The following is a 24,221-nucleotide window of genomic DNA, read 5'->3' on the forward strand; positions in this document are numbered from 1 at the left end:
GATGGACGACTCAGTGGGTATCTATGCCAATTCTCACAGTTTTGCTCCTGTCTCCGACACTGTGTAGAAGTTCTGGTTCCTCTTCTTACCTTTTCTGTCAAAGGAAGTATAAGGGATGGGTAAAGAAGAGGAAAATGGTTCTCCACAGACCACCTTCCTGACCAGGTTTGAGGGAAGCCCAGTGGTGAACCACAGTAATTAGAAACTAGTCATAGCCTGTTTTATGTATCTAGAACTTTATTCTTTTTTTTTCAAATTTTCAAATTTAATTTCTAGTAAGTTAACATATAGTATAATGTTAGTTTCAGGAGTAGACCTTTATTTTTATAGAATAAACAGCATAACTACATGCAAAAGTTTTTTCCAGTGTAGAACTGGGTCACAACTGAGGGAATCCTTTCTGCTTGGATCAGAAACTACAGATCAGGTCTCTGGTTTACGTTGTTGTGTTTTCCAAACTGTAAGGAGGAAGAGGAAACAAACCATTCCTGTTCTAAACAAGTCTTCTAAGCCTAAAGCTACATAGTATGGTGTCATTAAGGCTTGGGAGAAAGAAGCAGTGGTGTTCTTTGTCTTCTAATTCCTTTGATCAGAGAGCTGGTTGGAGTCATGGGGCAGAAAAGATCTGTGGATTCACAAGAGTCTGCTTTCTAAAGTTGGTTGTTCCCTACTCTTCCTCTGCCCCTCTGGTTCTTTCCACCAAGCGAGATTCATTAAGTACTTGCTGGCTTGTTTGGCCTTTCTCGCGCCTGAGATCCTCCTCTCTGCCCAAATTCTTCCTCCTGGGTAGCCCTATCTGAATCCCTCAATGTTCTAGGAGTTTAGTAATGGGGGAGATATAGTTCCTGTTATATGATTGTCAGCTCCTGGGTCTCAGGAAGGCCATACTGAACTTTGTGCTGGTCAAACAGCTTGCGCAGGGCACTGATGTAGAGTGCATGGTACTTGTCCACAGTCGTCTTGTCTGGCCTCTTAATCTTGGGGATTGGCAGGGGTTCCCCGACTATGGGGAAGGAGAAGAAACAAGCATCAGAGCCTCCCCTCCTCAACTCAAGTTACCCATCCCTCAGAAGGAGGCACATACTGAAACTCAGTATCTGCGGCCCCTCCTCTTCCTTTGTTCTTTCCCTGTGCTCTAGCTCCGTCCCATCCCATATTCTGCAAATACCTAATATCATCCATGCTGAAGAGAATGAGAACAAGCTCAGAAGAGTGATGGGAAGGAAGGTTTGTGAACAAAGATGCTCTCGTGGCAACTATTAAAAGGCCACAACTATTATCTGTTCAGTTGTCCTGCCCACCCTGCCCTCAGTCATACCCCTTGGAATTACCTCTCCCCATCCCAGCTGTTTGCTGGACTTCCTGGACTTGATGGATGACCTGGGTGGGGGGAATCAACAACAAAGGTGGTCCGGAGGTATTGGAAAGCTTACCAACAGTAGTAATGGGCCGATTGAAAGGAAGGAAGCCCCAGGATTCTTGAGTGAGGCCCCGGCCGTGGAAAGTACAAAAATTTAGTCCCAGGATTTTTTTGAACGTGGCCTGGAAAGTTTTTTGGAAGAACCTTATCCACGTGCCTTCAGGGAAGATCTCTTGATTGTGAACCTCATTCTCTCCAAAGGAATAGGAAGGGACAAGGTACGCTCTGCAAAGAAAGGAGCAGAGTATTAACTCTCCGAGGGAGCTCCCCCCAGCAAAACCCTCTCCAAGGTATGAAAACCTTCTAATCTCCCCATTATAGAACAAGGACCCAAGCACCCAAACATCTTCAGCTTTGTGTCTCACTCTTGCCATGCCCCACCCTTCCAACTGAACCCTTCACAGGGAGCTGCTGCACCTTGTCCTCTGATAGGAAAAAAACTAATCTTAGGCAATCTAACTGTTTTCATTGCTCCTAGCATCCAGAATGATCTTCCTAAACTGTGTATCTGGACATGTCATTCTTTTTAAAACTCTTCCAGAGATCCTCACTCTGTATTGTGCTGCTTACCACGGCTTTTGTGCTTTAGCTTTTGTGCTAGCTTCCCCTCTCCCTGCCCCTTTCTTGCAATCTGCTTAACCATACTAAGTGTGCCAAGTTGTTTCTTGTCTACGCTTCTTCGTACATTCTGCTCCCTCTGCCGGAAATGCCTTCCTTCTGTCTTCACATGGCTAATTCTATTTTGCCCTTCAATGCTCAGCTCCAATTTCAATCTCTTGAAGAAACCTTTTTTTTGACTGCCTCCAATGCCCTCCCCCACAATATGAATTAGGTACCCTTCAGCTTATCTTTCTCCACACTAACAATAGTCTAACTCAGTTATTATGGTTACCTCCTTACCTGTCTGACTCCCTAGTTGTCTGTCAAGCTGATCAAAGGTGGGAAATTTGTCATTTATCTTTGGATCTCTAGGTCCTCGCATAGTGCTTGCTATGTTGTAGGTCCCCTGAATTCTTTCTCCCTTTTAGCCTGACTGGCAACTCCTATTAATATTTTAGCTCACAATTCAGATGTCACTCACTTATGAATCTTCTACCCTGAGAGCAAAAATGTTTCCATCAGTTGTTGTTCCCATAGGACTTTGTACATAACTCTATTACAGCACATCATTCATTCGACAAATATTTATTGAGCTCTTTCTATGCGTCAACCCTGGTTTAAGCCCTAAGGACATGTCAGTGAAGAAAATGGATAAAAAAAAATCTCTCACAGTTTTTCTTGAGGGAGGACAGACAATAAACAATAATAACAAATAAACAAAAAACCAGATATATAAATAAGTAAAATCAGTGATATGTAAGAAGGTGATAAATACAAAAGGAAAAAATAGCGCAAGATGATCAGGATAGACCTTATTGAGAAAAAACATTTGAGCAAATACCTGGAGGAAGTAAAGGAATGAGCCAAGCAGTTCTTTGGAGGAATAGTGTTTCAGGAAGTGGGAACAGCTAGAGCAAAGAGCTTAAGGCAGGAGCCTGAGGTTTGTTGGAGGGCCAGCAAGAAGTCCACTGTAGCTCTACTGGAGTGAACGAGGAGGAGAGCAGTGGGTGATGAGGGGTAGCTAAGGACCAGATTATTTACGGCTTTGCAGGCCCCCATAAAGTCTTTGGCTTTTGCCCAGATTGAAATGGGAGCCTTTGGAGCATTTGGAGTGGTGTCATAATCTCACGTTTAAAGGGATGATCATCTTAGCTACGGTTGAGAATAGATTCTAGGATGTGAAGGCAGGTAGAGCAGTTAGGAGACTGTAATAATCCAAGGGATATATGGTGCTAGTTTAAACCGTGGGGGCTTGTAGTTGAGAGGATAAGTGGTTGGCTTCTGGACATATTTTGTAATTACATGTGTGCACTTCTGTTGTTTCCATGGGACTGTCAGTTTCTTAAAGGCAAGGACCAGGTATTATTTATTTTTATATCCTCAATGCCTAGTACTATGCCTAACACACAGAGGGGTTCAATAACTGCTGAACAAATGCATTCTATTTTTCAAACCAGATTATATGCTCTTTGGGGAAAATAATCATGTCTTATTTATTTTTGCAATCCCCACAACCTCAAGCCCAGTGCCTTCCCTACGCTGAGTATGTTTTCTGTGCCTCTCAGTTAGTGGGTTGATATAGATTAAAGCTCTGTTTCCCCAGATCCCCAGCTAACTAGGCTAATGGGCAGAAGGTAAAGGTCTTTTCCTACTGTTCTCTCTGCAACTTCAATTAAAAGAAGTGCCTACAAATGTATCTGGACCCCAAATACAATTAAGACACGGTGTGAAGGAGCAGAAGGAAGCAACCAGAGTAAAAAGAGAGCCCTTTCTAACAGGTTTAGGGCACCAGAACCTGGGGACCCACCCTGTCTTCAGTGCCAGCTTCACGAAACCTTTTCGTTCTCTAAGGTAGATGGTAGAGGCGCCTGGCCGGCACAAGAGGGCTTCAGCAGCTCCACCCACCACAATAACCACAGCGTTGCCTGAGGCTTTCTGGGTCAGCAAATACTTCAAGGCCAAGCCACTCACTGGACATACACCTGTGAAACCAAAGAGTCAAGTGGCATAGCAAACTTCGTACCTGAGATTGGGGAAAGGGGTTCCTCTGGGCTCTTCATGCTGGAGACAGTTCTGTTTCCTGACTACTGTTGTTTCCACTCTTCTGTCTTTGACCTCCACTTCCTGGGTTTGCCCTATCCTGAGGTTGGTCCTTAGGGTCAGCTGCTTGCCTTGTGGAAGGGTCTGTGATACTACAATTGCACCTACATTGTGTTCCTCTGCTTGCTGCCTCTTAGATCAATAGTATCTACTCTCCCCAGTCTTACAGCTCTCGAAATTGTCCAGAGGTCTCTCTCTCTCAGGGGTGATCAGGACTAGCCACTAGCCACCACTGACCTTCCGCTTTCCACTTTGGCTTTGATCCTGGACTCCAGCCTTCTGCTTCTTTTTCTGAAAGGATTTCTGGCAACTCTTATAACTGCCTATAAATTATCTTACTGGCTAACTAAATCCTACCACCCATATCTTAGACAGAACATGCTGTGTGGCTGCATACTCCTGTTACTGGCCCAGTGTATTCTGGACTCATTTTCTACTAAGTCCTCTTCCAGCAGGATGTGAGATGTGGACTGTCAGGGCTTATTGGTGTTGGAGCTCTGAGGTGGGTCAGAAAATGGAATGATTTCTTATACTCACTCACCCATTGACATCACATAGTCTCGCACAATTGGGATCCAGAAGATCCATTCCAAGGTTCCTACGGAAGGAGTGATGTCTGGGAAAATCCGAGCAAAGCCAGTGGCCTCAGTAGCGAAGTTGATGAACACACCATAAGAGACAATGCCATGGGGGTGATTGGCAATGATATAGTTGTGTTTGGGAGAGAGGTTGTGAGTCTTCACCAGCTGTTAGAGGGAGATTAAGTCAGGGCGGCAGATAGGAAGAAAGAATAGAGGACGTGTGGACCCAGAGACAAGCAGGTTTCCTGTGTTTCCCTTGGGGAACCCCAGATCCCTGTTCTTCGAGATTCTTCATTGTCATAGGATTGCCAGGGTTATGATGCTCAGAGAGGCTGACCTGGGTTTGCCACTGTGAAGACAGGTTGCAATCCATCCATCTCCCCACCTGCCCATCCATCTTGGATGTCTAACTTGCACTATGCTTCTGGGCCTTCACTTTCACTGTTGGTCACTAAAGCCTTTGAAAACATGGAGCTGAGAGGGGAGAGTCTGGGCAACCAGAACCAAGGACACTAAAAGGAAGGGGAGTTACCTTTATTGGGAAATAATTTTGAAAATACTTCCAGAGGGTCCAATTTCGTACCCAAGCTGAACGCCTACCACCTGTGGGTACAGAAGGGAAGGAAAGAGCAGGTGAGATACTGCCAACCCTTCAAACCTCTTCCAGAGGTGGAGGGTTCTTCTTACAGCCCTTGGGTCAGAGAAGAGGTCCCCTTTACATACTTCCATATTTCTAGATAGGTACTGTCTCTGAATCCAACCCCCAAGAAGATCTAGAAGGGCCCTGATCCCCTGTAGTCAGCCAGGAAGGTGATAGAAAGATATTCCAAGTTTGGGAGCACCTGTCTTACAACCTCTTAATCCTTCTTGGGAAACCTGGGAGAGATCTCTGTTCCTTGCTAAGCTTTGCTCTCCTCTCTCCTTCTCCTTCCCTCTACCTCTAGTTGTTTCTTTCCATCTTTCCAGCCCTCTACGTTCCTACTTATTTTCCTTTCCCTTTCCCCTTCTGTCCTCTTCCCACCCCTTCTCTCTCTGCCTCTCCCACTCTCTCCCTCCATTTCTCTCTCCCTGTGGTTCCATCCTCAGCACACACAGGTACCACCACTCTTCCTCTGTCTCTTACCTTGACTGTGGGTGTTCCAATCATAGGCGAGCCAGGCTAAGGCAAGCACAGACAAGATCCAATATTTAGTGAACACCAGAAAGTAGGGTATAAGCAAAACAGGAATTGCTCCTAAGGGGACACAAAAGTTCAGTTTCCTTCAAGTTTAATAGAATTCTAACTCTCATCTCTGCTCTATACTGAAGGAGCAGATCAAGGCTGATGTGAGACCCTTCTCTTCCTTTTCCCTCACAACCTCTCCCAACTCTGCTATAGTCCAGGCCCACCTCGGAGTCCTTCGGCCTTAGTCCCTTTGGTGGCTGAGATCTTAACTGACGAAATGGCATTCTCAGAGCAGGCCCTCAGCTGGGGTCAAATGACAGCACTGGCAAGAACAGCTCCTTGAAGCAGTGACTGGCATCCCCATTCTGGAACTTCAGGAATTCTTTTCTAAAAGCTTGACTCTCCTTTGCTTGTGGAACTGCTAAGTCAGTACATACCAGCGGAGAGGGCTGCCTGCAGTATTACAGGCTGCTTGATGCTGAGAAGAAAACACGTATTTAAAAAGTGCTTTACTAGGTTCAGTTTTGTCACATTCAAAAAGTCTCAAAAATCCAGAAGGGGGAATATTATCTCTATTAGCAAAGGGCCATAGTAGGCTTTGAAGTGTAAACTTGATACATCTCACAGCAGTGGGAAATAAATTCCAATTTAAAAATCAGCATTCATGGGGTGCCTGGGTGGCTCAGTCATTGGGCATCTGCCTTCAGCTTAGGTCATGATCCCAGGGTCCTGGGATTGAGCCCCGCATTGGGCTCTCTGCTCAGAGGGGAGCCTGCTTCTCCCTCTCCCACTCCTCCTGCTTGTGTTCCCTCTCTCACTGTGTCTCTCTCTGTCAAATAAATAAATAAAATCTTAAAAAAAATCTGCATTCATGAGAAAAAGGGGCTAAATACACATATTGTGAAAGAAAAAAGACCCAGCTAAGGGAATGACTTCTTGGGCTGGGTAACCACATCATGGTAGATAAAATTTCCAGAGAAGGGACAGAAACTCAAGAGTTACTTAGCAGTGGGTTTGTCCCTTGCATTTTGGACATAGAGGGAAACAAGGGAAAAAAAGATGGAATGGGCCTTTCTTTAAAAAGTCATGTGATGGAGTAAAAGAAACCTTAGTGATAGGCTGAATTCTCTCTGAAAGAAATGGCTGAGATGGTTGTTATAATTATGCTAATTAAATAAGAAATAGCGGTGGGAGGAATTTCATAGGAAGCTTTCCATAGCGAAATATCCTGCTGCCTCTGACCCTCCAAAAAGATGAGAGTAATGTGCCAGGTAAGCTTCAGAAGAAAACTCAGCAAGAATCATTATTAATTAAAGGTAGCCCAAGTGTATCATTTCCTTTATATTTTGCTTCAAATAAATTTTGTTTGTCTCCCCAGTATTTAGAACCATGCCTTGCACGCAGTAGGTGTTTAGCAAATATCTATAGACTGGCTGAAAGATAAATGTTTTCTCTTCTCAATAATAGGTAAACTCAAATGATAAGTGTTTAAGCAGCATTTGTGTTGTTTAAATGTGATGCTATCTAAATCATAGATGGATTGTGTGCCTTATATCTGGTCCCTTTCTATTATTCACAAGTAATGGGAGTCTAACCAAGAGCTATACTTCCATAAACACTATCCCCCTTGTGGAATCTATTTGAACTGCAGGTATGGCACCTCAGGAGACCACAAATGCCCTTTGAAGACAAGCCCGCCAAATGCAGCCTGTCTGAGAATCACTGGTGTCGCAGTGACAGAAATGCGATTTAAAGAGATAAGAGAAACAGAGGCCAAACATGGAAGAGATAGAGCTCATGGAACAAGGAGTTCTGTGACACACAGAAAGCAAAGGTGTCTGAAGCAAGAATGATGAAGAACAACCATTTGCGTGGATGTATATATGACATATTCTTAGATAAAATGGCCTTGAAACCAGGAGAGGCTTCCAAAATCTTATCTGTTTTCAAGTGAGAAGCCTTAGTGTAAATTATCAAGGAAGATGCTCACATAAGGCAGGCTCTAAATTTAGTTTGTACTGAAGATGGCCAAGCCATTCTAATAGATGTGTAGTGTGGTATCTCATCATAATTTTAATTTGCATTTCCCAAACATCTAATGATGCTTAACAGCTTTCCATGTGCTTCTCTGCCTTCTGTATATCCTCTTTGGTGAGGATATATTTATTTCACTTTGGTCCATTTTTCAATTGGGTCTTTTTGTTTTGTTTTTACTGGTGAGTTTTAAGAAGTCTTTATACATTCTGGGTACAAGCTCTTTGCTGGATATGTGATTTGCAAACATTTTCTCACAGTCAATGTTTATTTTTTTATATTGTTCTCTTAACAGGGTCTTTTGTAGAGCAAAAGCTTTTAATTTTGATGAAGTCAAGTTTATAATTTTTTCCCTTTACAGATTGTACTTTTGATGTAAAAATCTAAGAACCTTTTACCTCACTTCAGGTTGTGAAGGTTCTCTTCTAAATTTTTTATTAAAAGTTTTACAGTTTGTGTTTCACATGTATGTCTGTGATCTATTTTGAGTTTTTTTTTTTTTTTACTAAGATTTGAGGTTTTGATCAAGGTTCATATAGTACATATGGATATCCAGTTGTTCCAGCATCATTTGTTTAAAAGACTACCTTCCTCCATTGAATTACTTTTGCATCTTTCTCAAAGATCAATTGGCCATAGAGGGTTCAAGATATGGTGTAGAAGGATCACCTTCTCCCATGAACATAACAACTCTACAGCTACACAAAGAACAATTCCTGCTGGAAAGGACCTTAAAGCTAGCTGAGCAGAGCCTGCAGGACAAAGGATAAAAAAGCCACCTTGATATACGTAGGAGAGGTGGAGACACAGTCTGTAAAGAAACCCCCATATTTGGAAGCAGTGACCCACAGTTGGGAGGGAGGTCTTATAATCGAGAGCTCATCCCTGAGTAAAGTGTTTTTGCCTCCTTTCAGGCCTCCCAAACCTTGAGAACTGCACCAGAAAGATGAGACCCCGGAGTGTCTGGTCTTGAAAACCAAGGTTTACTTCAAGGAGAACCAAAGGGCTATAGGAAATGGAAAGTTCACTCTTAAAAGGGCTTGCACACAGACCTGCTTTCCCTGGGACCCAGCACAAAAGCAACAGTTTGAAAGGTGCCTGAACAGAATGTGGAAGAGACTCATGTTTTAATCTTAAAGCATCTGCTGGAGAAAACGAAACCTGTTTAGATGCTCTCTAAGGATGGAGGCACCACTGGGTGTCATTTTTGAGTTCTCCTGCTTTGTTGGTGTTGGGACTAACAGGTCTCTAGCCTGCTAGCTCCAGTGGGACTGTCCCCTACCACCTTCCATGCATTGCAGGTGCAGCCTACCCCACTGAAGTTGGGCTGGCCAAGTGTCCCACCCCCATGAGCCAAAGTCGTGGCCCACCAAGCCACGGCCAGCAAGCACATGCAGCCCATAGAAAAAACACTCCTTGAGCACCTGGCTGTCTAGGTCAGGAGAAATGCATTTCTGGGCCGCACGAGTCCAAACCAATTAGAGAGATAGTCTTTGGCACAGGGCACTGTACAAACAGCAGACTGAAACAAAACCCTAGTCTTCATGTGAAAAAGTTTTATTTTCTTGTCCCTAAGCTTCATACTGAGGGGCAGGCTTCAGGTTTGCCACACATCCAGGGGCTAAGAGGAACTCCCCCCCCCCCGGGAATATGGACAGGGAGATGCCATGTTAGCGGCCTCCCTTGCCCTCCCCACAGCTGGCTGATACCACTCAAATGGGAGCTTGAAGTCTAAAACCACAATTTTTGCAGCTATTGACCAGAGGGTACCTCCAGAGCTTCTTGTCTGGATATCAGCAGGGTTTATATTGTAGACTCACAAGACTGTCTATATTTGCCTACCTTAAAAACTGTTGCCTGCGGATCTGGCTTATAATTAACCTGAAGCTAAACTGTCCAAGGTCTCTCTCTTTGGGACACTGACAAGTGTTGGCCTTCCCTCAACAACTGGAACCTATCAAGAAAAAAATCAGGGTATTCAAACAATTATAAAGGTCTGAGGAAGGACCAAAAGATAAAGGATTAATTAATTCAATTAATCTCCCACACAAGGCCACTCTTTCAAGACTGGGAGAGATAGCTGTTACACAGAAACAACCATGGAGGGCGAAGCAAAATGAAGACAGAGGAATATGTTCCAAGTGAAAGACTCACTTTCCTCAGGGGAAAAAAACCTTAAAACTAAAAACCCTTAAAAATGGAGATAATCGGGACACCTGGTGGTTCAATGGGTTAAGTCTCTGCCCTGGGTTCAGGTCATGATCTCAGGGTCCTGGGATTGAGCCTTGTATCGGGCTCTCTGCTCGGCAGGGAGCCTGTTTCTCCCTCCCCCTCTGCCTGCCTGTTTGCCTACTTGTGATCTCTCTCTCTCTGTCAAATAAATAAATAAAATCTTTTTAAAAAATTTAAAAAATGGAGATAATCTATCTGATAAAGAATTCAAAGTAAAGGCCATAAAGATGCTCATTGAACTTGAGAAGAATGAACAAACACTGAGAGTTTCTGAGAGTTTCAACAATGAGATAGAAAACATCATAAAGAACCAAACGGAAGTCATGGAGCTGAAGAACACAATAACTGAACTGGAAAATACAGTAGAGGTGTTCAACAGCAGACTAGGTAAAGCAGAGTAAAGGATCAGTCAATTTCACAGGGCAAAAAAACTAACACCAAGCATTAAAAAGAAAAAATCTATGACAGAGGAGGCAAGAATAGACAAGGAGGAAGAGTCTCATCAACAAATGGTGTTGGGAAAACCGGACAGCTATATGCAAAAGAATGAAACTGGAGCACTTTCTTACACCACACACAAAAATAAACTCAAATAGATCAAGGACCTAAATGTGAGACATGACCATTGGAGTCTTAGAAGAGAGCACAGGCAGTAATATCTCTGACATGAGTCATAGCAACATTTTTTTAGATAAGTCTCCTAAGGCCAGGGAAACAAAAGCAAAAATAAACTATTGGGACTACGTGAAAATAAAGTATTTTGCATAGCAAAGTTAACAATCAGTAAAACATAAAGACAACCTACTGAGTGAGAGAAGAGATTAGCAAATGACATATCTGATAAGAAGTTACTATCCAAAATATAAAAAGAACTTACATAACACCAAAAAATAATCCAAATAAAAAATGGGTGGAGGACATATGAATGGACATTCTTCCAAAGAAAATATGCAGATGGCTAACACACACAGGAAAAGATCCTCAGCATCACTGATCATCAGGGAAATGCAAATTGAAATCACAATGAGATACCACCCTATACCTGTCAGGATGGCTAGAATCAAAATGGCAAGAAATAACAAGTGCTGGTGAAGATGTGGAGAAAAAAGAACCTTTGTGCACTGTTGGTGGTAATGCAAATTGGTGCACCCACTGTGGAAACAGTATGAAGTTTCCTTAGAATATTAAAAATACAATTACCATATGATCCAGTAATTCCTCTACTGGGTATTTACTCAAAGGAAGTGAAAAACACTAATTGGAAAAGATCTATACACCTCTATGTTTACTGCAACATTACTTATAACAGGCAAGATATAGAAGCAAACCAATGGTCCATCCATAAATGATTGGATAAAGAAGCTGTTATATGTATATGTGTATGTGTGTATCTATATGTGATCTTGCCATCTGTAACATGGCTGGACCTGGAAGGTATCATGCTAAGTGAAATGAATCAGTCAGAGAAGGACAAATACCATATGATTTCATTCATATATGGAATTTAAGAAACAAAACAAATGAACAAAGAAAAAGATACCAACAAAATGATACTCTGAAATACCAACAAACTGGTGGTCACCAGAGGCGAGATGAGCGAGGAGTAGGGTGAAATAGATAAAAAGGATCAAGAGTACATTTATCTTGATGAAAAGTGAATAACCTCTAGAATTATTGAATCATTATATTGTACACCTGAAACCAATGTAACACTGAATGTTAATTACTTTTCAGTGACAAAAGAAAACAAGCAAATAAAAGCAAAGTTTTCAACCAAGAAAACTACCTGGCAAGGTTATCATTCAGAATTGAAGGAGTAGTAGAGGGTGTTTTACCCGAGCAAAAGTAAAGGATTTGATCACTACTAAACTGGCCTTACAAAAAAATGTTAAAGGGACTTCTTTAAGCTGGAAAGAAAAGGCGCTAACTAGTAACATGAAAACATGCAGAAGTAAAAATCTACCAGTAAGTGCAAATATATAATAAAGGTAGCGGATTAAAGCTAATATGAAGTTAAAAGACTTTTTTCGGTTAAGAGCAAATAGAGGATAAGTACTGCAGCTGCTCAGAGCACTGTGGGGAGTATTTTTTAGAGTACTGCAGGAGAGCACAGCTCAGGGATGGAGCTTGGAACAACCAGTGCTCAACTTGAGAAGCATACAAGTATACTAGGCAAAGGTATTCTGCCATGATGATCAATGTCTTTGTTGCCTTTTTTTTTTTTTCAACAAGAATAGATCCATCCTGCCTAACCTTGAGTTTTTGGAGCACCACAGTTGTCCTGGGAATTAATTGCATCTCACAGGTCATCTGACTTCCCATTTTTAAAATGTGGGTTCAGACCGTGCTGAACACTACAGGTAGATAGGTTTCTGAAGTCCACTAGTGGAAAATGTCACATCAAGAGACTTACTACCATGACACCTGATTGATAGGCAGAGTGGGGAGCTCCGAAATGTGGCCTGATTGTGACAGGCCAGTAAGGACAGCCCTGAAATGATCTCAAGGTCCCCGAGATCTGTCAGCCACTCTATTCTGGAATGCCCCGTTGAGTAGCACATGTCGTCTGCAGTTCTTAACGATTGAAATTTATTAAGAATAGGGGTGAGCCTCAGTCAGTTAAGTATCTGCCTTTGGCTCAGGTCATGATCTCAAGGTCCCAGAATCAAGCCCCAGATCAGGCTCCTTGCTCAGGCTCACATGCTACAGGTTGAGGAAAATGATATCGTATTTTGATGTGTGTGTGGGCAACAATGTGGAAGCTAAAACTGGTGTATTTTATGTAAAATGTTTCTATTCTTTGATTTTTAAAGAGACTATTTATTTACTTAGAGTGAGAGTTGGTGTAGGGGCAGAAGGAGAGAGAGACTCTCAAGCAGACTCCATTCTGAGCACAGAGCCTGACATGGGGATCAATCTCACCACCCTGAGATCATGACCTGAGCTGAAATCAAAAGTCAGACATTGAATGGACTGAGCCACCCAGGCGCCCCCTTGAATTTCTATTTTCAGTTGTTTTTTGCTAGTATATAGAACTGTATATATGTATATTATGTGTGATCTTGTATCCTGTAACTTGGCTAACCTCCTTTGCTAGTTCTTGGATGTGTCTGTGTGTCTGTTTAATAGAATCCTTGGGATTTTCTACAGACAATCATCTCATCTGTTAAATTAGGGTAGTTATTTTTTTATGTTTCAATTTGTATGCTTTTCATTTTTCCTTCTTCTTGTCTTACTGCACTTGCTATGACTTTTAGTATGATGTTGAGTACATATGGTGAGAGTGGACATCCTTGCTTTGCTGCCAATCTTGGGGACAAAGCTTTCAGTCTTTCATTAAATATGATGTTAGCTACAGTTTTTTTTTTATAGATGCTCTTTATCAGGTTGAGGAAGTTTCCTTCTATTCCTAGTTTGCTGAGAGGTTTTATCATGACTGAAATGGCATTTTGTCAAATGCTTTGACTACATCAGTTGATATGATCATGCGTTTTCTCTTCCTTTGCTAATATGGTAGTTTACATTGATTTTCAAATATTTGCACTTACATTGCTTGGATAAAGCCCATTTGGCTGTGGTATATTATGCTTTGTATTGCTGGATTCAATTTGCTAGTATTTTATTGAGGATTTTTGCATTTATATTTATGAGGAATATTGGTCTATAGTTTTCTTTCTTGTACCGTCTTTGTCTAGGTTTGGTATCAAGGTCTGGCCTCATAAATGAGTTGGCAAGTGTTCCTTCCTCTTTTATTTTCTGGGAAAGGTTGTGCAGAATCTGTGATATATCTTCTTTAAAATGTTTGGTAGAATTTGCTGTTGAAACCATCTGGGCCTGCAGTTTTCTCTTTTGGAAGGTTTCTTATTTTCCAAAATTAGAAATTTAACTTAATTAGTAGTTATGGGTTCTCTCTTTCATCTTGTGTGAGTTTTGGTTGTTTGTGGTTTTGGAGGAAGTCTCCAAATATCATTGTTAGTTTGTCTATTTTTCTTTTCAGTTCTGCTCGCTTTCGCTCCATATAGATACTGAAGCTCTGTTGTTGGGTACGTCTACTTTTGGACAGTTATATCTTCTTGGTAAATTGACCCTTTTGACCCTGGCCCTGACTTAAAAAAATAAATTTAAACTTGTATAACCTCCAATTACTATTGTTTACTAGTTTAAGTTAAAGGTGGTACCAGTATGAATCTAAGTGGGTCCTTTCTTCAAATTATCTTTGATGCATCTTACCTGCTCACTTTCCTCATATAGTAATAGCCAATATTTACCATACACTCATCGTTTTACATGCATAGGTTATTTAATCTTCACAAATACTCCATTATGACAGCAACTAATCTCATTTTGTACATAAGGAGCCCAGGTATAGAGAGGTTAAATAACTACCTGAGGCCACAAAGCTAGCGTGTGGGTGAGCCAGGGTTGAAAAGTCAAGATCGTTTTACTCCAGAGACTGCACCCTTAACCTCTAAGCTCTAATTATTTTCTCCTTTAGTCAGTTACCAATTCCTGGCAGGTCTACCTTCTAAACGCCTTTCAAATGGTTCTATTACCCCTCTTCATGTTACTACCCAGTCTAAGCCACCATTATCTCTTTCCTACATGACTTTTAATGTCTTCTAAATATTTTTTAAAAAGATTTTACTTATTTGAGACAGAGAGAGAGAGACAGAGAGAGAGAGAGAGAGAGAGCCCATGAGTGGGGGGGTTGGGCACAGAGGGAAAAGCAGACTCCCCACTGAGCAGGGAGCCTGATGCAGGCCTCTATCCCAGGACCCCCAGATCATGACCTGAGCTGAAGGCAGATGCTTGACCAACTGAGCCACCTAGGCGCCACTGGCCATTTATTTCTTCTCTAGGCATTTACTCTAAAAAAATAATTGGACAAGTGCGGAAGGTATGTGTGTGTGTGTGTGTGTGTGTGTGTGTGTGATGCTAAATGCAAATCTGACTCTATCTCTGTACAGCATTTAACCAGGAACATGACTGGGTCATTAAGGAGGCATTTCTTTAGCTTTGAAATTACTCATTGGGTCTAAATTGACTGTAAATATAAGAATGTGTGGGAGTAAATGGTAATTTAATAATTCAGCATTGAATGTGGCTTCTGATGACTCTTAAGGTGAAGGCTCTTAAGCTCTTGTAATCTTGATTTTGAAGGCCCTCTGTGGTGAAGCCTCTGGCCACCTCCCTTGTTTTAGGCACTCCACCATACTGTTCTGTCTCTCCTCCAACTCATTCTGTTCTCCCTGCCCAGCACAGGGAGAGTGTGGGCTTCTGTGCATGCCATCCCCTTTCACCTGAAAGAATCTTCCTCAGCTCTTCCCTGGATAGTTCCTATTCATCTTTTAGCCCTCAAAATAAATGGCCTTGTTGCAATATTTTGGAGCTCTCTTTGACTTCCTTCCCTTTTCAAAAAATCTCTCTCCCATTCATTCTCCTACTTCTATCTCCATTGCCACTGCTATGGTTGAAGGCTCGATCTCCTCTGGTCTGGAGTACAGTCTTTAGTCTGCTCTTTTTGCCTGCTGGTGTCTTCCCTTCTGGTCCATTTCCCGTGCTACTGCCAGATTTTTTTTCTTTTTTTCTTTCTTTCTTTCTTTTTTTAAAGCACAGTCATAATGTTGTTTATTTCAGAAATAGTGGAATAGGTTTGAGAGGATGGAGAGTAGAAGGTGGAGGGCCAGGAAAGAAGATACAGCAACAGTTTAGGTAGATGGTGATACAAGCCCAGAAAAGAAAAGACAGATGGAGAGCCATCCTCTAATGGAAGCTGGCCCTCCACAGGGGTAGGGGGGCTGGGGAGCGGAAGGAGTCTGTCAGGGCCATGGCCCAATTCTAAGGCTCATGAGTCTTACTATTTCACATCATTCCCAAACTGTCTTTCCATTCCTCTCTTCTCATGTTTCCCCTCCTTCTTGTCCCTCTGCATTTTTTTCTCCTCTTTTTCCCTATTTTGTCTCCCATTACTTTCAGTGATGCTCAGTAATCAGCCATGATTCTGAACATCATTTGGGAAGAAGATGCACTGAGGAAAAAGCTCTGAGAGAGAGGAATGAAGGAAAGTGGGTGAGAAAGAGAAGAATGGAGGAAATTAAGAAGGGAGGGAGAAAAGGGAGAGAGGGTAGGAAAGGAGGGAGGGACACTTTTCTGTATGGAGCAACTACTGAAGACCAAGCTGAGAGGATGGGGATACTGAGCCTTAGAGTGGGTCACAGAACTCGTTGGAAGTCACAAAGGGAATTGTAGTCCAAGTTAGACAAATTCCAGAATCCACATCCTGTTCACCATGTTTCACTGATTCTCTTTTCTACCTTCCCAATCTCCTCAAGTTGGTGTGATATTTTTTCCCTTGAAACCCTAATATCACTTCACTGTGACTCCTTCTTTCACTTTGCTAGTCTGTCTTCTATCATAGTGACTTGTGTGTGTGTCTTATGTGTGACTTATGATGTGTAAACTGTGTACAATGGTGTAATTAATGATTGCTTTACCTTTGTTCCTAGATAGTAAAGAGTTGGTACTTGACTCATTGTAGTCTTGACAAGGACAGTTGCTGTCTTATAATCAGTATTTGCTCTGTAACTATTGAACAGATGTGAATATCTTAATATCTTTAATATCTCACACTGTTAAATGCTACAGCTACCTTGGTAAACTCCAAGACCCGGGATTCATGTTGTAACTTCTAGCATAATTGCTAAAATAATAGAAGCAGGATGTATAACATCTAAACCAGTAGAGGAAGATAAATGGAATGATGATCGATTTAAAAGAAGCTGAGACAAATGGCCAACAAGCCAATAAGCATACGAAAAGATGCTCAACACTACTAATCATTAGGAAAATACAAATCAAAATCACAGTGAGATGGCATCACATTCAAAAAACAGAAAATAAAGAAATGTTGGAGAGAATGTGGAGAAATTTGATCCCTTGCACACTATCAGTGGGAATGTAAAACAGTGCAGCTGCTATGGAAAACAGTATAGCAGTTCCTCAGAAAAATGTAAAATATGGGTGCCTGGGTGGCTTACTCATTAAACATCTGCCTTTGGCTCAGATCATGATCCAGAGGTTCTGGGATTGAGCCCCGCATTGGGCTCCCAGCTCTGAGGGAGACCTGCTTCTCCTTCTCCCAGTCCACCTGCTTGTGTTCTCGTTCTCTATGTCAAATAAATAAATAAAATCTTAAAAAAAAGTAAAATGGAATATCCATATGATCCAACAATTGCACTTCTAGGAATATATCCAACAGAATTGAAAACAGGATCTCAAAGATACATTTGAACACCCATGTTTATAGAACGATTACTTACAATAGTCACACAATGGAATGTTATTCAGGCTTAACAAGGAAGGAAATCCTGTCACATGATATAACACAGGTGGAACTTGAAGACATGGTAAGTGAAACAAGCCAGTCTCAGAAGGACAAAGAGTTCATAATTCCACTTACATGAAGTGCCCACTCACCCATTTGAGTGCGACTCAAATTCAGAGATGGAAAGTAGAGTGGTGGTTGCCAGGGGCTGGGGGAAGGGCAAACGGTGAGTTCTTGTTTACTGGGTACAGAGCTTCAGTTTTACAAGATGAAAAGAGGTCTGGAGGTGGATGGAGGTTGGCGATGGTTGCACAACACTGAATATATTTAATGCTGCTAAAATGGACACTTAGGGGTGCCTGGGTGGCTCAGAGTGTTAAGCCTCTGCGTTCAGCTCAGGGCATGGTCTCAGGGTTCTGGCATTGGGCTCTCTGCTCAGCAGGGAGCCTGCTTCCCCCCCTCTCTCTGCCTGCTTCTCTGCCTACTTATGATCTCTCTCTGTGTCAAATAAATAAATAAAATCTTTAAAAAAAACTAAAATGGACACTTAAAAAATAGTTAAAATGGCTGATTGGATGTCGTGTGTATTTCACTGCAATTTTTAAAAACTTTTGAAAATTCAGGAGAAACAAAACATTTACATCTGTTATGAGTTTTTTCCCCGGAAGATGCGTAGGTGCCATCATTGGTCACTAACATTCCCACTCCACACCTCCAGCTCTTCCAGGATGACTGGAGGCTAGGAAGATGGGGGTGGGCATTATTAGGAGGCTAACATTCTAATGTTAGAAGCTAATATTAGGAGGCTCACATGGGACCTTACATATTCAGTGTTGGATATGCCCTCTATCCTCATCCCTGTCTAGAGACAGTGTCCTTTGAGATGGGGAGAGGAAGAGAGAAAAAAAATATTTCAAAACAAATCATTCTGTGGTCGAAAAATGAAAACATTTTATTGAAGAGAGCTCCCCAGAAGAGCCAGACCAGCGTGAGCACTTGGGTTTGAATGCCACACAGTCTCTCTGGGGTGGGACAGACCCTACCCCTAAAGGGATCAGCTTACACAGTTCTTCCTCTCTGGGCCTCTTTCCTTTGCTCTCTAATCCCCATCTTTGCGTGTTCTTTCTGAGATCCGGACTTGAAATGGTGACTGTCACCACGATACCAAGCATTTTAGAACATTCCAGCGACTCTCACTTCCCTAACTGGGAGCTGGAACTTGTCAAAGGGGTCTGTTGGAAGAAGTTAAGATAAATGCAAAGCGAGACAAAGAGAAAATATGAAAGACCAAGAAGGAAGTTTACAGAAATACCGCTTTTTTTCCTTAATACATCTAGAGGTGGGCCATTGACGGACCAAGAGCTCAGCATGATTTGGTTAAAATAAGGCTCAATAAGTCATCATCTTTTGGGGGTCATGGACCCCGTTGGCAGTCTGGGGAAGCCCAGGAACCCCTTCTCCGAATAATACCTTAAATGCCCAAAATAAAATACACAGACTTACAAAGGAAATGCATCATATTATGATGCAATTCTCAAAACATTATAAAAAATGTGATCTAGTAACCTGGGCTTCTTGGTTCATGCCTTAAATAACCAGACCTAATGATGGTTCCAATAACTACTGGAATTTTGAGGTAGTAATGAGCATAGAAGAAATTTCAAGATCCTTGCAGCAGCTGGCATGTGATAAGCAAACCTGTGATGTCTATCACTGAAAAATTCACTGGTACTGATGATGTTTTGTTGCTTACATTCATTATTTCAGCTTGAGGTCAGTGAAAATAAAAGTAATTTTTTTCTATCCAAATTCAAAATCTCCCCCTCCCTCCCAACCTCAGGTTCTAGGTCTGTAGGCCTTTGGTTAAGACCATCTGCTCTAAGGGATTGGATAGCCTCCCATAGATTGGCACTGGCTGCCTTCAGGATGACATTTTCCCCCATCCAGTGTCCAAGCTTGGTCCTTGTAATTGACTGCCCACGAGGTCCTAGTTTCTGGCTGGGAAAAGCTGAGAGCTCTCAACCCATTTGCCAGGCACTGATAATTGCCATGCTTTGAGTCCACGGCACAACAGGTGCTTTATTAAAATTTTGTCCTATGAGTCACTCAGGCAGCTCCAAGACTTTCCAGAATTCTGTCACCATAGTTTTATACTGGAAAGTCACCTTCTGCCTACCTAGTAACAACAGCTCTGCAAGCTGCTACCACCTCTGCTCCCATCCCTGAATATGACTCTTTCCAGCTAGTTCAGAGGGGTCGGCAGGGGGCTGGGTTAAATGGGGGATGGGTATTATGAAGAGCACTGGTTGGGGTGAGCACTGGGTGTCTTAAGTAAGTGACGGATTACTCAATTCTACTCCTGAAACTGATATTACACTATGAGCTACCTCGCTGGAATTTAAATAAAGACTTGAAATTTAAAAGGGGGGGGCAGTCCCGAGAAGGCCGCTGTGATCTTTGAACAAGAACAACAGTAGCCTCACTCGTGGCCTTCGTGCCCCTCTGTTGGAAAGAGAAATTTCATGAACTTAGCAGGAGCCCTCTCTCTGGGTGGGGAGGTGCAGTCTTTCCCAGAGGGCGGGGACCAACCAAATAATCTCTTTGGAACCTTCCTTATTGCTGGGGGAGAGGGGTGTTCCTGGGTTCTTTCTTGGCCTGTTCTCATATGCTCTCCTGCCCCTGGGATTCACTCACCTAAAAACACGTAGACTGGGAGCCACTGCAAAACAGACAGGGTTTGGAGGCATTCCTGAAGGTCTAGTCTGGAGAGGAAGGCCATAGCAGTGGTGCTCTTCAGTTGTGGCAAGAAGCCCAAACAGAAAGCCAGAACCTCTGTAGGTGCTTTGCTCTAGTCTCTTACCACTATATCCCTTCAGCTGTTGAAGATTTTAGGCCTGACTTAACCTTTACTCTAGTCTTCCCTGTTGTTTAGCCCTGGCTCCACCCCAAACTTCCTACACACACCAGGTTTCAGATCACCCCATCTAATCTTTCTAATATCCCTCTAATATATAGCATTTCTTCATGTGTGCTCCATTGCAATGAGGCAGATATGACCTTGGGGTGCTTCTGGCTGTGTGTGTGGGAGTCCCTGATAAATGAGTGAAGGAAGAGAAAATGGTTTAGACCTTGAAGAGGACCCCCGAAAAGCGACCTACTTCCCTATTTTAGAAAGGAGGACTGGTGATGATACTTGTTTCCGTTTTTTGGCTCCTCCCATCTTCTGCGGAGACCTACATGGCCAAGCTGGGCCTTTTTCTGCACGGATATCTAGACTTCTCAGATCTGGCCTGGTGCCTCTCTTCCCAAGGGCTCTGTATCAGCAGCCCGATACCCTATGATAGACTGGGAGAAGCATTACATAGAGAGCAGACCTGGCTTCCGGCCTGCCTCCAGCATGTTATTCCCATGACATCTTCACAAACTGTTCCATCTCTCTAGATCTCAGTTCGAGCATTCATTGTTGGAAGGCAGTGTAGTGGTGAGGGGCATGGATTGGACAGCCGGATAGCCGGGGTTCAGATCTCAGCTCTGCTGCTTACAAGTTGGTGAACTTCTGTGCCTCTGTTTCCCCATCTGTAAAACAGGGATAATAATAGTACCTATTTCACATGGCTTTTACAAGGATTAGATGATCAAATGAATGTAAAGTGCTTAGCATAGTTCCTGGCATACAGTAGGCACTGTGTGTTTCCTGTTACGATTTGTTTAGTTCCATTAATGTCTATTGACCATCTACTATGTTTGAGGCTAAGAGTCTTGCTTCTACACACCGCCTTTACAAAATTAAAGACTGTCCCCAGGCCCCAGCCCTCTGTATTTATTTATTTTTTTTTCTGTAACTACCTATTGAGTGACTACTGTTTGCCAGGCACTGCTATAGGTGCTGAAGATTTGGCGGGGAAGAAAATGGACAGGATTTCTGCCTTTATTGAACTTATAGTCCAGTGGAGGAGACAGACATGAAGCAAAAGAAAATCACAGAAATGCCTATTCACAGGGTGCCTGGGTGGCTCCGTCATTAAGCATCTGCCTTCAGCTCAGGTCATGATCCTGGAATCCCCGGATCGAGCCCTGCATTGGGCTCCCTGCTCAGCAGAAAGCCTGCTTCTCTCTCTCCCTCTACCAATCCCCCTGCTTGTGTTCCCTCTCTTGCGCGCGCTCTCTCTCTCTCACTCTTTCTCTCTGTCAAATAAATAAAATCTTAAAAAAAAAAAAGAAATGTCTATGCGTTTGAATGTGTGATAAGTGTCTTAAAGTAAAAGGTCAGTATTCTCAGCATTAAGGCCTTGAATACAGAAGGGCTCAAAAAAATCTTTTGAATGTAATCAAACATGTTGCCAGGAAAATCAAATACAAAAGTGGTATCAAGTATCCTGCAAGTGCAAGGAGATATTGATTCCTTAGCCTTTTCCAGGGAGATTAGCAGAGTTCTGTCTTCCTCCCTAAACCGCACTGTGGTTCAGAGTTCCCTGATTAGACTGACTAATAAGATGTTTCAGAGTTGGGACACCTGGGTGGCTCAGTTGGTTCTGGGTCTGCCTTTGGCTCAGGTCATGATCCCAGGTCCTGGGATGGAGCCCCGAATCGGGCTCCTTGCTCAGCACAGAACCTGTTCTTCCCGCTGCCTGCCAGTCCCACTGCTTGTGCTCACTCTCTCTGTTTCTGACAAATAAATAAATAAAATCTCAAAAAATATTAAGATGTTTCTGAATTAATCTTAGGGAACTTTTCTTGGTATGCAGCAGGGGTGTGCTTTCATTCCGCAGTGACCCCAGATGGCCACCTAATGTATCACCCCATTTGTCCACTTCCTCTTGCTTTTCTTCCCCTAGTTACCTGGGATTCTCAAGCTGCTTATTGGGGCTACTTGGCCACATACAAGGTGAGATGTATTGAAGCACGTCTGCTTAGCATTTTCATGAGAGGAGGGAGAAAGGTGAGACAGGTCTGGGTCTTTTGGGGGAAATACAGATGTGGAGGGTTGGAGTCTCCAGCATGGACAAGATCCATAATGTTGAGAGCTCCAAGTCCCCTGATAGGTCAGCTCTGTACCCTCCTTCACTTTCAGATGGGTAAATGGCAGAGGCCTAGAAAGGACTCAAGGTCACACAGGCACCAGTAGCAGGGTAAGGACAGACCAGTTTCCATTTCTGTCTCCTTGATGTCCAGCTCAGAGCCTCAGGTACAGAGTAAATACTGAAGTAAATGCTTGTGGACCAAATGGAGGCGATCTGGTCTCTTGGTTCCTCAAGCAAGATGGACAGGCAAGGCTGGGCCAAACCCCTGACTGTCCACCCTCTTCCCCCCAAAGCGGAGAGCATGCTTCCAAGTTGGCCTTTTTCTGCAGCCACGTGGACAAGTGTCATAGAGACACCAGAGAATGTAGAAAAGGCAGGAAGAAGCGAAGTAGGTCAGCAGGCAAACTCTGAACAGGCAGCACTCAGGATTTCCCAGTTACCATTTCTCCAGCCAACCAGCAAACGCCTAGCTTTCTTAGAGGAAGCGGTACCAAGAGAAAGGTGGCCGAGAGGCACAAAGGTTTGCCAATTTCTTTCATAAAACATGTCAGGCTGATGGGACTCTAGCCATCAAGAAACTCACAGTCCAGGGTGTGAGGTAGATGTAATCACTTATACCTGTGAGGTCCTGTGAGGTGCACAGAAGAGAGGAGCCCCCACCAGCCCAAGGAGATCAGGGAGGGCTTTCTGGAAGGGGGATGCCGCGGTGAGGGGAGATGGACCAGGCACAAATGGCACAATGGGATTTCCAGGAAAGACTGCCACTAGTTTATCCCACCAAAACAAGTGGGGAGCTGGGATAGGCCGGCAAGCTAAGGAGTTTTTAAGGGGCAACAGAAGAACAAAGGAAAGGAGAAAAACAGAAGGCAAAGAAGATCGAGGGGACCGGGAAACCCAGAAGGGAGGGTGGAAGTAAGGGAAGCCCAGAGACAGACACAGCCCTGGGATTCTTCTTCCTGGACTTGAAGCCCCCCACTTAGCCCTCAGAAAGACTTGCTTCCAGAAAGGTTTGGATAGCAGAGTTTGTGCCATCACGCATCACTTTCTGATCTTTCTCCTTCTACCATACTCTTATTGAGCTAGGTATTGCAATTTCAGTTCATTTGAAAGTATTTATGGAGAACTCACTTAATGCCAGGCACCAGATGAGATAACACAGAAGGTATATACATCGTCCTTCAGTCACCACATTTTTTATTGATGTCCTGCTATAAGCCTGGTATTGTTCTAAAGGTTGACAACTGTGTGTGTGTGTGTGTGTGTGTGTGTGTGTGTCTGTGTGTGTCTGTGATGGGGTGGGGTGCAGGCGGAGAGAGAAAGAAGTGCACACAGCATCAACACAGGGATCGGGGCCATCAGAGAATTACAAAGAAGACAGAGTGGGTGGCTAGTAGCTTCGTGACCTTGGACAAGATACTTCTGTGAGTTTCAGTTTCCTCATCTGGAAAAGGGGACTAATCCTATTTACTCACTGCAAGGATTAGTGGTAGTGTTCGTCAAGCCCCCTGGGCAGTCAGTGTCTGACCCCCAGGAGCTGCTTGATAGGACGTGGGCTATTCAGTGCTAAAACGGGGATGGTTGGTCCCCCCCTTCAGGTGACTGCCACTGTCTCCTAGACTTCACCAAGCTGTTCCACGCACATCTCCCTTCCTTTCTGGTCTCCACGCTGCTGCTAGCTGATTGCCGTCAAACACAACTCTTTGCATCTGCCCTGTTTCAAACCCTCTGAAGTCTACTGTGGTTC

The 24,221-nt window shown here is 43.1% G+C and overlaps 1 protein-coding gene across 1 annotated transcript in view; it reads right to left on the reverse strand.

Moving 5' to 3' along the window:
- Positions 1–281: 281 nt before the first annotated feature.
- DGAT2L6 (diacylglycerol O-acyltransferase 2 like 6) overlaps positions 282–24,221 on the reverse strand; it is a 28,822-nt gene continuing 4,882 nt past the window's right edge. Inside the window, exons 2-8 of the mRNA XM_004777186.2 lie at positions 20,151–21,032; positions 5,825–5,935; positions 5,234–5,304; positions 4,662–4,866; positions 3,828–4,002; positions 1,434–1,645; positions 282–1,003 (exon numbers count right to left, since the gene is read on the reverse strand). Coding sequence (XP_004777243.1) covers positions 849–1,003; positions 1,434–1,645; positions 3,828–4,002; positions 4,662–4,866; positions 5,234–5,304; positions 5,825–5,935; positions 20,151–20,235 — 1,014 coding nt within the window. The 5' untranslated portion in view covers positions 20,236–21,032 and the 3' untranslated portion in view covers positions 282–848. The remainder of the gene's footprint in view (positions 1,004–1,433; positions 1,646–3,827; positions 4,003–4,661; positions 4,867–5,233; positions 5,305–5,824; positions 5,936–20,150; positions 21,033–24,221) is intronic.

The sequence above is a fragment of the Mustela putorius genome, unplaced genomic scaffold (genome assembly GCF_011764305.1).
Source record: "Mustela putorius furo isolate JIRA1106 unplaced genomic scaffold, ASM1176430v1.1 tig00004053_pilon_pilon_pilon, whole genome shotgun sequence".
NCBI classification, from domain to species: domain Eukaryota; kingdom Metazoa; phylum Chordata; class Mammalia; order Carnivora; family Mustelidae; genus Mustela; species Mustela putorius.